Below are 14927 nucleotides of genomic sequence, written 5' to 3'. Positions count from 1 at the left end.
CACAAAAAACCCAAACAAAGCAAAACACCACCCATTCATTTTGCCCTTGAAGTATTCAGGACAAATTCTGTCTCTGGGATTTTTTTAAAATTTTTAAAAATTTTTTTAATTTTTCTGGTAAAAACAAAAAAAAACATGAAGAGTTAAATTCCTGTTTGTGTGTAACAGTTTGGAGGGAGTTGCAGAGCTTAGAAAAGCTATTTGTCTGAGTTGTTTGGTGTTTGAGACTTTGGAATCTGGCTGTAGTATCCTTCCAATCCCTTGATTTCTTTGAAATGGGCTGTTTCAGTATGTTTTATTCTTTTCCCCAGAAATACTTCACGTTCAATGAATGCTTTTCGTTTGGCTGAGAGTATTCCATTACCACTTCTCCCCTGTAGATTTACATAACCTTTATACCCGATGCAGAATTTGCCTGCAGTTTTTCTCCGCTTCTCTAGGAAGCAGCAGCCCTTCAGTGACTGCCCAGTACTCCCACTCTGTTCATGCTGACTAAATCAGCACAGTTTCTGCTTTCAACAGTATGCTTGCCACAAAAAGCTCTTCCTGAAAGTAACAGACTTTTGCTGTCCGTATGCACAGAGCAGCTGTGTGCTGTGTGTGCAGCAGCCTGTTGTGATGGAAAATACAGTCTGTCTTTAGCCTTTCCAGAAGTTTTGTCCTGAGGTAGTTACAAGCTGGTAGAGCTCCCTGTGGCTTACAAATATCAAAAACCCAGTATATAAGTTTTCAGACTCCTCACAGACTAACTTCAACAGACAACATTTTTCACTAGGGAGAAAAAGGAGCTATTGAGAAATGACAGAAGTACAGCGTTATGTAACGGTATCACTCCTTTTGCTTAGTGGTGATCTAAGAAAATCAGTTGCTTGCTGTTTGTAAATTGTGGTCACATGCTGCTATGTTATTACTAGTTTTAAAATTGTAAGGTTGTGAATATTGATCTTTGGCTCCCATGCATACAGCGAGAAGTTTCAATCTATAAGCCAGACTCTTCAGGGAAATGATGTACTGAAGTTAAGCTGTGCACCAACAAGCTTTAAAAGTGTTTGGGATCATAAATATCCCTGTCAGGATCTTTGCATTGGAAGTACTGTGTCTTGACAGATTCCTGGCCTGAGGATGGGTAAGATGCAACTGAACATCTGAAACAGAGCATTGCAAGACAGTGGAACCCTTGTGGCTTTTGTGCCTTTGGGCATTTTATAAGATGACAAGGGATGGGGTGAGAAAAAAATTGCAGAGGTAAAAGAGAACACTTAAAGATAGCAGTAACAAATATGCAGTGCGCGGGGGCGTGAACGGCCCTGGAATCTGGCTATCTGGTGAGGGGCGAAGGCCAGGGCCCCTGCGCATCAGAAAACAGCCCCCCTCGGCGTCTTTGGCCTCGGGCTGAGCTGGGGGATAGCTCGGAGCAGCGCGGTGAGAGACGAATTAGGAGGCGACCACTTGCTGGGGGTAAACTGTCGGTTTATTACAGAAGAACCAACAAGGAGGGGAAACACGCAGCAAATGGCCCCGAACAAGGGGCAGGAGAGGGTTTTAAGGGAAAAGGGGGGAAGAAGGCAGGGAAACCCGGCTATCCAATAGAAATACATATTTGGAGGTACGAAACATAACTGATCTACTAAAGTAACCAACTGTTATAAATCATAGGAGGGGCTCCGAGGCTACAGCCAACCATACCTCCCAGAGAAAAGAAAATTCTCGAAACCTGGGAGGAGAAAAAGAGTGATTGACTGACCCCAAGGAGGAAACAACTTTCACTTTATAAGAGAAACCAAGGGAGGAGCAGTTTCATTTCCATAGCAACCTAACTGGCAGGGTAGCAGCAGGAAGTAATACAGAAAATGGGGGGAGCAAACTAACGAACTTAAGAACACACCACAGCATCTCCCCGTTTCTTATCAAATAAAATTAAAATTTTCTATGCAACTCAAAAGGAAGGTGTCTGCGGCTTGTCTTGCCAATCTTCGCTTTCTTCGAGCTGGAGTTCGCTAGCTCACTTACGTTCTTGAGGCAGCTCTGTGGATCCCTCTTCATCTGAATCTCCTCCGGCTTCTGAGGAGAGGTCCTTCAGCTCGAAATGTTCCTCCAGAGGAAGTGCGGCATGATTGACAGTCCTTGAGGTGGCTTTAGCTATTAGTCCTTTGATCAAACTACGGATCAGTACGATCAAAATGCAAAATACAATCAAGCTCAAAACCACTTTACAAACTGATTCTAACACTGAACTGGCCCACCCGCTAAGGCCCCAACCCTTGAATATGTCCCCCAGCCAGTCTGATGTCTCTTGCCTGACCTGATGGACGAGGTCTTGGAGTTTTTTGATGGAGTGTCTGGCGTCCTCAGCCCGAGAGGACAGGTTCAGACAGCAGAGGCCCTCAAACTCCTCACAGTGATGGTGATGGAGCAGTAGTAGAAAATCTATTGCTGCTCTGTTTTGGAGCGTTGCCTTCCTTGTAATTTCCTCGTCCTTAAGGAGGTCGTATAACGCGGCTGAAGTATAATTGGCTTGTTTAACCACCCAACACTCCAGGCGGCCCAATTCACCCAGAGATTTCGCCACCGATAACCATGGCAATAAAATGGTAAAGGCGACGGATTTAGAATGAGACCAATGGGTAACTTTATCATCACAATCTTCAGTGAGATCTTTAAGATCTCTTTTAGATCTGGCCAATTCGGATGTGATGTTATTCCTTTTCCAATTGATAATTTGGGTGATGTTGGGGGTAAACAGCGTCAGCCGGCCAAATGTGCACGGCCCTCCGATCAGACCAGAGGGGATGCCTGCCCACGCTCGATCGCCACAAATCAAGAACACCCCCCTGGGAAGGGCGTAAGGGGTCCGCTTGGTAGAGGTGGGGCCCATGATTTTTATAACAGCGCGGCACCACTGGCTCGCTTGATATTGTTTTTTTGTCTGCCGGACCACCTCACTGCCCTTATATATGGGGGCATAACTATATTCAAACTGAAAACAAATTGAGGAGTTGGCGGAACTGAGTAGATGCAGTTCTGTGGGCTCGGAGGGCGCAGGACTGAGCCTAGCTACTCCGCTTCTCCAGGCATTACTGGGTTCAAAACCGGGGAGGAAAGTTAGGCTCTGGGCCAAAACGGGGGAAAGGGCAGACTGGAAGGCAAGGGGGAACTCGCCTGGGGAGAAAGGGATCCCCACAAGGCAAGACGACATCGGGTCCTCTGCTGCGCCGGTGTCGAGGCATATACTGTCCTGTCCTAATGATTGGGCCAAGGCACGCCAGACGTTGATTTTTGGCTGGGAGATGACCCACGGCTCCGCAGGTGGCAGAAGGAATCCTCAGGTCATCAGTACGGTCAACAACAAACAAGGATTGAGAGCCAGCGTAGTCAATTCGAAGACCATTCAGGGAGATAAAACTGAAATGAAAGGAGAGCCGTAAAAGTATGCAGGATTCACAGTTATGGTTCCTCCCCAAACAACCAATTTAAGTAAAACTCACGAGGGGTAATGGTTGGAGCCGGGGGGAAAAAGGAGGAAAGGTGGTATAAAAGATCAAGGGGTGGAGGAGAAGCTGGGGGAGAGGGTTCTTCAGTAACTGGAGTGAGATCTGGAGAGAATGAGGAGGATTGATGGGATAGTTTCTTCCGCCGACGCCAACATGCTTGCCGGACCTGTGGTACTGCCTCCTTCTTGATCCCCTGCTTCGGGACGAAGGGCCTGACCCACTTAGATGGTACCCACTTGGGACCTGAGGGAGTGGACACGCAGGCATATCCCCTCCCCCAAGTTACCAGGTCAAAGGGGCCCTCCGTCTGCCAGGTCTCCGGATCTTTTACAAGAACCGGTGGCCTGGTTTTAGGCTGCAGCTGCTGGTGACTGCCGAAATGTCGGACTATCGGAGGGTTTTGGCTGTCAAAAGAGCAATTCAGGAAGTTGAGTGTATACAATGCCCTTGATAGCCGGACTTGGGGGGTCTCTGCCTTCATCGTCGGTAGTTGCCGGGATAGGACCTTCTTAAGGCTCTGGTGAGCTCTTTCCACTATGGCTTGGCCTGTCGGGGAATAGGGGATGCCGGTTTTATGCACTATTCCCCATTGCTGCAGAAAGCTTTGCAGCTCCTTGGAAACATACGCAGGGCCGTTGTCTGTTTTTAAGGTCTTAGGGATGCCCAAGACAGCGAATGCCTGGAGCAGATGCCTCTGAACATCCGCTGCCCTTTCACCTGTGTGGGCAGAAGCATAGATCGCCCCGGAGAAAGTATCCACTGAGACGTGGACGTAACACAATCGGCCAAAAAATGGAATGTGCGTTACATCCATCTGCCACAACTCGCAGCTTGCCAAACCTCGGGGATTAGCCCCTGAGGCTATGGTAGGCATTTGATCTTGCTGGCATTGGGGACATGTGGCCACTATTGCCTTGGCCTGCTCCTGCGTCAGATTGAACTGACGAACCAGGCCAGGGGCATTTTGATGGAACAGTTGGTGGCTGATTTTAGCCTGACTGAACACATCTGGGAGGGGGGCCTGCGAAACAGCAGCCGCCGCTAAAGAATCGGCGCGACGGTTTCCCTCCGCCATGAACCCAGGTAGATCTGTGTGTGATCTCACATGCATGACATAGAATGGATGCTCGCGGTTAGAGACTAACTCGACGAGCCTATTCAGCAATTCAAATAATCTCTTATTAGTGATCTCTTGAAGAACAGCTGACTCAGCTCGAGACACTACACCTGCGACATACTCAGAATCTGTGACCAAATTGAAAGGTCCAGGGAATTTCTGAAATGCCCTGACGACTGCATCCAACTCAGCAACTTGTGGAGAGCCCTCTACAACAGCAACATCGGACTCCCACTGCTGAGTCTGAGGATCTTTCCAAGTCATCACTGACCTGTGGGATGCTCCAGACGCATCTGTAAAAACTGTCACAGCATCCAGTGGCTTCTTGCTCTGAACCTTTTTCAACGAGAATTTAAACCCCGAATTGAATAATTTGTGGGACGGCCGATTTACTGTGATGCGCCCAGTGTAGCTGTCGAGTGCAAACTGAAGGTATTCATTAGTTTGAAGCAGTTCTTCAAAGATTTTTAGTTTAAATCGGCCCGATTCCAATTTAATTGGGATCTGTATGCATGAGAAATCACAGCCTGCAAGCTCTCTGATCCTCAATCTTGCTTTGAGAATCAGTTCTGCTATCAACTCCTGTGGCCGTGTCATTCTTTTGGACCTATGGTGGCTCAGAAAGACGTAATACAGAAAATGGGGGGAGCAAACTAACGAACTTAAGAACACACCACAGCAATGCAGTTATCATAAAAGGTTGTGCGCAGAACACAGGAGCGGGAGTCTCAGTAGTCTCTGCTGTGAAGTGTGGCACGGACTAGAGATGAACAGCATTTTGGTGTGAGTTCAAATTCTTCCATACACAGATGTACACATGTGCACACACACTCTCTCCAAAATGGCTCTCTCAGCATCTGTGAGTGGGAAGACTGAAATCCTGTCCAAGCCAGGTGTTTGTTGTGGTGCCAAAGTAGAGCAACAGATATTTTTCTAGCTGGAGTCAAGTGTGGGAATGCAGATCAGGCTGACTGTATGTGGAAGAGAATTATCTCTTAAGAGCCTGTTGGTTTTTTGCATATAACCTTTTGTGTGTATTCTGACAAGTTGATTATAAGATAGCTCAGAGCACTTTTTATGTAAACACAGTATGCTTAATGGTGTTGCTAGAAGACATGAGTCTATTTTTTTCATTCTTACTCAAACTAAACTTTGCTCCAGAATAGACTGAGGTTGAAACAAGGAGAAGGGAAGTGGAATTGGCTAGGTTTTCAGATACAAAGCCACCATTACCAAAGTAATGAAACAGTGGTCCATGCAAGCTTTGGAAGGAAGGTGGAATCTTTTTGAGTGTGCCAGTGCAAGGCAGGGCAGAGGAGGTCTGGCTCTGGCCACAGTGCTGCCCCTTCATTCGCATCTACCTATGAGGCATGTGCCTTTGATTCAAAAAAGCTTGTTGATAACAGTCTGACATTGTGTCACAACTCACTGCTGGAAATACACTTTGCTCTGCATTGCCCATTATGGGAGGGTATCCACAGCACAGCCTTGCATTAATACACAGTTTTAATTTTGTCTTGAGGCAGACCCTGAGATGACAGCCCTGCTCCTTTGGTTGCATGCCCCTCCTGGGTATTTGTTCTTTCTGTGCTGGTGGTCTACAGGCTAAATGTCACCAAAAAGGCTGCTTTCTCCTCTGCAGGCTGTTTGCAGCAGCAGAGCATCTCTTGGATGCCCCCATCTAAGTGTCAAGGCTTTATCTGTTTGGCTCATGCACCTCTAATACTTTTACTGTGTCATTATAGCACAGCAGTGATCAATGTAACAGGTCTGGTAAAAGATATGAAGTGCATTCTGGTCAGTATTTTGATATGCTGCTCATCTTGTGAGAGTTGTGGAGGACACTTTTAAATCAGAAATGAGAAACACTCTCAGTGGTGCACACTCAGATGTCTAGTGGCTTACTGCTGGTAGGACTAGAATTCAGTTTGCCAGCACAGCTTTTCTTCTCTTGAGTATTTTAGTACTGGTAGCTTCTTTGCTTGGAAAAAGGATGAAATGTAAGTCTCAGTGTTACTGAAATAGCACAGAGTGCTTGACAAAAGTGAGGCAGAAGTAGGCCTTTATGCTCTATTAAGCTATGTATAGACATTTTTCCCTTGTTCAGTTAAGAAATAGGGCAAATGTTAACAGGGTAGTAGTAGTTGATGTAATTTTATGAACACGTGGGAAACTTGGCTTTGCTGCAAGGATGAATTTATTCGGAATCAGAAATTAATTCCTTTATAACCATAGGATAGATAGGGGTATTTAAAGATAATTATATCTAATGAAATAAAATGCAGGCATTTAATATCTTAAATGCCACTGAAAGGCCCTGGAAGACGAACCTTGTGGTGTTTAACATCTTAAGGTTTTTGTTTTTAAAAATATTTATTTTTTGTGCACTGCATATCCTCAAAGCCGAAGCTTTCAGGCAGGCATACACACACCAGCCCCTTCCTATGCCCAGACATACTTGTTAGGGAGCACCACTGCAACATTTGGCCCTGTTTTCAAATAATAGGTTCTTCAACAGCTGTGCCTGTGGTAATGCACATACTGCAACACTCTGCTGAGGTATGGAGTCAGAAAGAGGAATTTGCAGTTTTTACATGCAGAAACCATGTGCCTTGCTTTGCCTGAGCCTGCTGAAAAGGCAGACTGCATATCCAAAAACCAGTATTATAAAAATGAAAAAATAACTTGTGAAAGAGTGTGATGGATATTTTACCATAATAACTAGCTCTGTGCTCTTGGGTGAAGTATTTACTCAAAAACAGTTGTTCTCTGTTTATATTCAGCAAATTTAACTGCAGTCTTTCAGGAGATTGCAGAGATGGGACTTAAATGGATAGAGGCCCATGATGGAAACACTGAAACTTCCAGGATGTTGCAGACAATTGAAATAATACCATCTCAGTGACTAATGGCATGCTCCCAAGAACTTAGGAAAGAGGTACTACAGGATGCAGGCTCACTCAAGCAGATGTTTCTTAGTCTGTGCTATATTTAGATCAAGAAAAAAAATCTGCTGAGTGAAACATTTGCCTGTCAGGGATTCAGAATTTTATTTCCCTCTCTAATTTTAATTCTGATAAGACACAAAGAGCAGATGAAAAGAGTAGAACCTCCTGTGACTGGATTGAGTTTTGTATGCAGTTTTTCTCACTGTGTGTTAGAGCTGTCTTGCCGCTGGATAAAGTTCTTACTGAGATCAGAGGATTTGATGGTTTGTTTAGGGAACTTCATGCTACTTCTCTTACAAAGAATAGAAAAAACATGACTGGAAGTTGCTGAAAAGTTCACACCGAGAGAAAGTTAAGAGTTTTTTAAAGATGAGTTTGTGGTTTTTTCCCCACTGGATTTTCGTTGCCAAGGTCTCTTTTATGGAATAATGTGTTACTGCAGAAAGTCATTGCCCTGTAAAATCTGTAATTCTGCACTGCTGAACATGTATGGGTAAGCTCTAGTCTCTGTTCACCCCCTGCTGTAAACTGTTTGCTTTCTTTTTGCTTTGCTGTGCAACCTTGTACAGTCTTCAACCTTAATTTTGTATTTGAAAACAAGGTAATTTATGTAATTTCCAGGGTTCATTCTGGTTTGAAAGCTGCCAAGAAGCCAGCTGGCTACTGCCACCCATTAAGAATTAAGCTTCTCTCAGTACACTGCATGAATTTCTATTCAGCTTTAGTAACCTGACAGTTTTATTCATCTGTGGTGGCTTTATCATAACTTCTGTTTATAAACACGTAGATTATTTTGAGGGGAAGATTTTTGTCAGAAACTTACTTGGTGCATAAATGAAAAACATTTATTTGGCAATGTATTAGAGTAACTTCTGCTGTGGAAGTGTCACAGAGCTGTTTAGTCACTTCAATGGCTTAACTTGTTCCACTTTCAACAGCGTATGAATCACAGCTAGGCAAGTAATGCATACTAATTACTCTCCTTCTCTTTCTGCACTTTTCATAAAATGTTTTTGCTTCCCAAGCAGTGCACAATTCAGCTCATGGGCTAGGCAAACACAGCTCATTTTTGAGCCCTTTGGTACCTTGGGGGCCAGATACACGTTTACAGTGATGCCATGCTGACCAGGCGCTAAGCCAGTCAGCGTCACACTTGGTTGTGCTGGTGCCCATGTCCTTCTGCTCGAGTCAGGTGGTGTTGCCTTGAGCTGCCTGTGCAGAGGGAAAGGTCTGCATGTCCTCTGTTGGCTTGGTCTCCAGCATCCAGGGTGAGCTCTGAGGGAATTATTCACATGCACAGTACCTTGCCCATCCAGCACTTGTAGGTTTTGTTGCTTCTGCCAGATCTCCATCCAGTTATAGAAGTGGCTGGAAGTGTATGTGAAGAAAAAGAAATGAAGAGGTGGGGTGTGTTCCTTGTAGAGGTCTGACACAGCTCAACTGCAGAAGGCATTGTTAAAAATTGAAGTGGCTCTCAGACCTGTCTTGAGCTGCAGTACAGGTACTTCTAAGGGACCCAGGAGCAAACTTGATATAGTCTGAGAAACTCAAAATTATTTAATCCCAGTTTCTCTGTAGTAAATATCTATGTAAATTTGGCCTTTTGTAGGCAGCACAGTAAGCATGGAGTGTATGTAAACATGTAGAGCCAGCAATGTCTTCCAGCCAGCACCAAGCACATCGCAGATAACAGCAAAGTGTTGCTCTCAAACGTCTGTATCTGCACAGTTGCAAGCTGTACTGTGCATACAGCTCATTTGGAAGGTCTCTGACTCAATTCCCTATGTTTATGTCTCAGGCATAAACTTCACAATCTAAGAGAGGAATAAATGCATGTCCTCTGGGCACTGAGTGAAATTTTCAGGCTGTATTTTTCGGCTTCTTGCTCTTAAGTTTCATTCATTTCCCAGTTAAAGTTGCGTTCCAAAGTACACATTTGGAAAAAAAAATTTGGATGCTGCATTGGGTTATGCTGGAATGAATGTTGACGAGTGCTTCTGACCCACTTGTAAAGTTCTATTGATTTATCATCCTTTTAATAAGAAAGACTGCTGTGCTGTGGTGTTTAGAACTGTGGAGTTGCATTCAGGTTTGTGACAAGCATTATCTTTGAAGCATATGAGTAGTCAGAATAACTGTGTATGAATGCACAGAGCTGGTTTGGGGAGGAGGGGGTGGTAGATTCATAGAAAAGAGTCTGGTTAAATCTCTTTAGTTCATCCTAGTTGTGAAAACTTAGCCTATAGCTTGGTTTACTCATAACCTACAAGAGGCATCTAAAGCTATGAGGTGCCAAACCTGGCATTTGATTTTAAAACAAAGTTTCAAAGGAGCTAGTTAATCAAGACTGGAATCGTTCACTGAGTTTTCTATTTTAATGTATTAGTTAGGAAACCTGTATGATCAAAACATACATAAACAAACAGCAGCATGAAGTGGCTATTTCTCTAGAAAATGTTTAGCAAAGAAATAAAGAAAGCATTCAAGTTTCTCTCTTTTGAGTTTAAGCCAGTTTTGATTGCTTAGTTATGTATTTTAACAATGTTAACCTTTTAATTAGGTTCAAATGTCTCTAAAATTTTCAAAGGCAGAGATTAAAATGTTGTCAAAAGATAACACTTAATATCTTAATACCTTAATACTTTTGATCAGATCAGAGTTATTCTTTTGGGATAAAAAACAAACTCTTGTTCTTGGAATAGCAGCATTTGGGATGGGTGGGTAAAATAGACAGGAGGGACTGGGTTTGAATGCTTCCTGTAAGAGCAGCTGTTCCAGTCTGATGTTGTTGCTGCTCATGGGAGTGTTGCAGGACGCAGCCGTGCTCCTGCTGCTTTCTTTCAGTTCCACAATAGATGGCTAATGGTTTGCTGATGAGTGACTTTCACAAAGAGCCTAGGATGCAACAGTTTCCATCATAGTATTGTGGAAAAGAACACTGTAGGGTTCTTCACGTGACCAGCAGTGATACCTGTCCAGCAAATACCTAGGGATTTTTGTGTAAGCTGTGGTGCACGGGCATTTTTGAGCAGGAATATGTGCACATATGGGAAGCAGGGAGAAAGAATGTAGAATTAACTGGTAGAGTTGCTTATGATGATTTTTGTTGTAATACTGTGAAACTGAATCCGGGAGGGCAAGCACCATCATGATGGAACAATAACTTCTCACATCTGATTTGTGTCTGTATTTTGTTTTCTGAAATGCCCTTTCTTTTTTCTTTTTTTGAAGGCCACTGAAAAGTGTTATGTTGTCTGTGTGCAGTGTCAGCCTGGCAGTGCAAATTTGATGGTGGCTACAATACATCTCCCTTCCTTCCTTCCTTCCTTCCTCCCTTCTCTCGGAGAGTGTTACCATAGCATTTCTCTCCCAGGGACTCTCGCGCAGAGCTGCAGATGGGATTCTGACTATGAACTCTGTGCTGCTCAGTCGGATACGCTCAGTTCTGTAGAAGCAAAATGGGGAAGAAAGGGTGACTTAGCAACACGGATAAAGCTTTCCTGGTATTTCCAAGAAGCGAAAACCTTTTTTGAAACAAAAGCTTGTCTTCATTAATATGAGGATGGGATTTTTCTATGAAGAAAAACAAATCCTCTTTCTTCCTGCCACCTCAGTCTGTTTTCTCTTGTCCACGGAGATGGATTCAGAATAGTTGACTGCCTGATCCTCGGGCTTACGTTTCTTGCCTTTTTCCCTTTCCTTTAGCTGTGGACGTGGCTTGAAGAGCTGCAGAAAGAACTGCTTGATGATGTCTATGCTGAGTCTGTGGAGGCTGTCCAAGACCTGATTAAACGTTTTGGTCAACAGCAACAGACCACTCTGCAGGTTACAGTCAATGTCATAAAAGAAGGTGAAGATCTCATCCAGCAACTAAGGTAAAACATGTTTTTATTTAAATCTCTCCTCGTATTTATCTGATGTTCTGTGAGATTCTTTCTATTTTGACGGTAGAGATGATGAGTACAAGATATGACCTATAAATAAAACTTGTAAATATTAGGACTACAGGGATCTCTCATGCTGTACTGAAGGTCTCTAAACCTCTGTTTACAGGAAGCTCAGCTTATAAACACTGCTGCCACAAGAAGGAGATTTTGTTGACATAAGCTACCTTTTGATAGAAGCAGTTATGTATTTTTGTAGTCTGACATGCAGGGCTCCACTGCATTTTGAGTTCTGAGCAGCAGCCTTTTTATAAAGAGACCCTTGAATTTGTTTTGCATACTGACAAGTAACTTCATTGTAGTGAAAGCCAAGTTTGTGGTCCATTTCACTCCAAAATGATCTGAATAAATATATTTGATTCCCAGCTGCTCTGGTACGTGTCTCCTTTCCTACAGGAGATTAACAAATCTGAATTTGCAGTTTCATACTCAGGTAAACGATTAAGTAATTTTTTTAAGGAACTAATTTTGATTTTCTTTCCTTGCCAGGAAGATTCAGGAAAGTAAATAGTTATCATATGCTACTTCCTTTCCACAGTGGCAGCATTGTCTCTGGTTTTAAATTTTATCCTTCCTGTAAATAGAATGTCTTTATGTGTTTAATTGGGCAAAAAAAATGAAGATAATTAATTTCCTAATGGTTTTTTTGAGTACTAGAACATAGTTTGACTTTTTATTTACAAAGATGTACCGACTTAACTTTCCACAATATGGTTTGCAACCACTTCATCGGAAGCAGGCTTATATCTTGTGGTCATATATATAGTGTCAAAATTATATGGGATTTTTTTTTCCAATAATGCTCTTTTTTCTTTCCCCTCCCCTCTCTCTGCTTTGAATAGGGATTCTGCCATTTCTAGTAACAAGACCCCCCATAACAGCTCGATCAACCACATAGAGACAGTCCTGCAGCAGCTGGATGAGGCCCAGTCTCAGATGGAGGAGCTTTTCCAAGAACGCAAGATCAAACTGGAGCTGTTTCTGCAGCTCCGCATATTTGAAAGAGATGCAATAGATGTGAGTGTTTGCTCTCAGACTTCAGTGCACGTATTTCTCCTCTTGTCTAGGCATGTTTATGCTGCATTGTGTAGTTGCACTGGCATGTGGATCAAATGGCTGATAGACTTAATTCTTACCTGAACTGAGGCTTTTGTCCTGTGTGTGAAAATGTCAGAAGAGCTCAGTGCTCAGCAGAGCTGAGCTTTTTAATTGGCTCTTGGTGCATCTTTAAACAAATGTTAGGTAAAATCATAAAGCATCAGTTACTTCATCTGCTAAGTTTAGCTTGAATATCAAACTACCTTGATATAACTAGTATGCCTGCAGTTAACATGAGTAGGACTTGCAAGATGGTTTTGTACAAACCCTCTACACTGATGCTTTGTATCAACAGCCCTCTTCTCTTCCTTTACCAAATCAGCAGTTTTCAGTTGGCAGCTGCAAGTGGTATTTGAAATTCTATCTTAATTACTGAGAATGTTCTATGGGCTGTCATTTTTTAAAAATAAAATTCTTTTCCACCTCCAAAAATAATTCAATAGAAGTTGTAGTTCTTAACCTCTGCAAAACTTCAAGAAATTTTGAGCCTGTCCAAACTTTGAAGAGGAGTTACAGCTTATCAGTTGAAAAGTTTCTGTTTGTGTGCAGGAGCATGTACACAAACAGACATGAAACTCCACAGGGAACTTAGGTTAGCAGAGTTGCTGACCTAAAAAAAAACCATGAACTTCAGCTAAATTCATATGACTTCATAAAATTACTAGTGCTGTACACAGTGACTGAAACAAGTGTGTGCCTTATAAGGTTCAGGGTTATTCATTGGTAAATGATCTTGTTTGAGTGTATAACGACTTACCTCAAAAATTGTGAAAACCAGGAGTTAAATGATAAGTTTGTCCCTTTGCTTGTGTGTAGTAAAAGCTGCCACTGTTGGTTATGAATGTCAAGGTAAAAGAGGCAGTCAGCAGAAAGCTTCTCAGGTTTCTAGTGATAGCATCCTGGGTTTTTAGTGTTTTGATTTTGGTGTTTCTTCCCCTTCTGAAAATCAGGATTTGATGTCATGGCTGAAGTCTGGTTTAGCTAAGCACACTGTTAGGGGCAGTGCAGAAATAGACAGACACAGTTCCTTGATCCTTACCCACAGAGGAAGTGAGTATGTGCTCCACAGTAATAACAACTCTGCTGTAGAGGAAGATTAAGAAGGGGTATTTTTTCATTTTTTCAATTCAACTCTCTGGTCTGCAGAGAGTTTTCTACTTTGACTATGTGAAAGTAGCTTTTCTTCTTTGATCATGTGAGACTAGCTATCTCACATATGCTTACAATCCTTGCAGGAGTGATCAACAGTGCTTGATGTCTGTGAGATATTCTCAGAACACTTTTTTTGAAGGAATGGCAGCTGTGTGGGGCAGTGCATACCAAGAAAATTAATGGAAGAATTAGAATTAAGGTTTGAGTGAAGTTCATATTAAGTTGATTGCTCTCTGTTGTAGGTTACGTAAGCCAGGATTCTACAGCAGCAAAAGGCTGGTTGCAGGAGCACTGCTTTGTAGATATGTTCTAGTTTTCAGTTCAGGACAGCATCTATATAGGTTGGAACACTTCTGGTACTGCTACTTGGTGATGCCCATAGGATTTTGCATCAGAAAGCTGCAAACCCTAACTTCATAGAAGCATAGAATAGAATATACTGATTTGGAAGGGACCCACACAGGTCATCAAGTCCAACTCCTCACCCTGCACAGGACACCCCAAGAGTCACACCATGTGCCTGGAAGTGTTGCCCAAACACTTCTTGACCTCTGTCAGGCTGCTGCTGTGACCACTTCTCTGGAGAGCCTTTTCCAGTGCCCAGCCACCCTCTGGGTGAAGGACCTTTTCCTGATATCTTACATAAACCTTCTTTAGCTCTGCTTCATGTTGTTTCCTTGAGTCCTGTCACTGATCACGAGAGTGAAGATGTTGGGACCTGCCCTTCCACTTCCCCTCATGAAGATGTTGAAGACTGCCATGAGGTCTCCCCTCAGTCTCCTCTTCTCCAGGCTGAACAGACCAAGTGACCTCAACTGCTTCTCATACAGCTTCCCCTCCAAACCCTTCACCATCTTTGTAGCCCTCCTCAGGGGGGCTACACAAAGCAAACACCAGTTAGCTTGTCTGTATGGCTTGGAAATAGAAATCATGCCTATTTTTGATTGAGGGAGAGTCCTTCAAGGAAGAAAATTGCCCTGGCTGCAGAGTGACTTCAGCAAAATGTTGATTGTTTTGCTGTCTCTGTACCATGTCCTCTCTGCTTCCTCAGCAGAACACGCTTCTCTTTTCCCTCTCCCTGAAGGCAGACGTCTGTTCGGAAACTTCCAGGAAGCAAATGTGGGGACTAGTTCCAGGTCAGTTGTTTGAAAGCAGAAGCTTAGCTGAAGTAACTTCA

General features: G+C 43.2%; 1 protein-coding gene across 3 annotated transcripts in view; it reads left to right on the top strand.

Moving 5' to 3' along the window:
- Positions 1 to 14927, top strand: part of TRIO (trio Rho guanine nucleotide exchange factor) — a 247613-nt gene that overhangs the window by 115388 nt on the left and 117298 nt on the right. For all 3 annotated transcript variants that reach the window (XM_074545600.1, XM_074545608.1, XM_074545618.1), the window contains exons 12-13: positions 11262 to 11431; positions 12343 to 12517. In XM_074545600.1, the coding sequence (XP_074401701.1) occupies positions 11262 to 11431; positions 12343 to 12517 (345 nt within the window). The remainder of the gene's footprint in view (positions 1 to 11261; positions 11432 to 12342; positions 12518 to 14927) is intronic.

Source organism: Zonotrichia albicollis, chromosome 1 (assembly GCF_047830755.1).
Source record: "Zonotrichia albicollis isolate bZonAlb1 chromosome 1, bZonAlb1.hap1, whole genome shotgun sequence".
Taxonomy (NCBI): Eukaryota; Metazoa; Chordata; class Aves; order Passeriformes; family Passerellidae; genus Zonotrichia; species Zonotrichia albicollis.
This window is presented reverse-complemented; position numbering and strand designations above follow the sequence as displayed.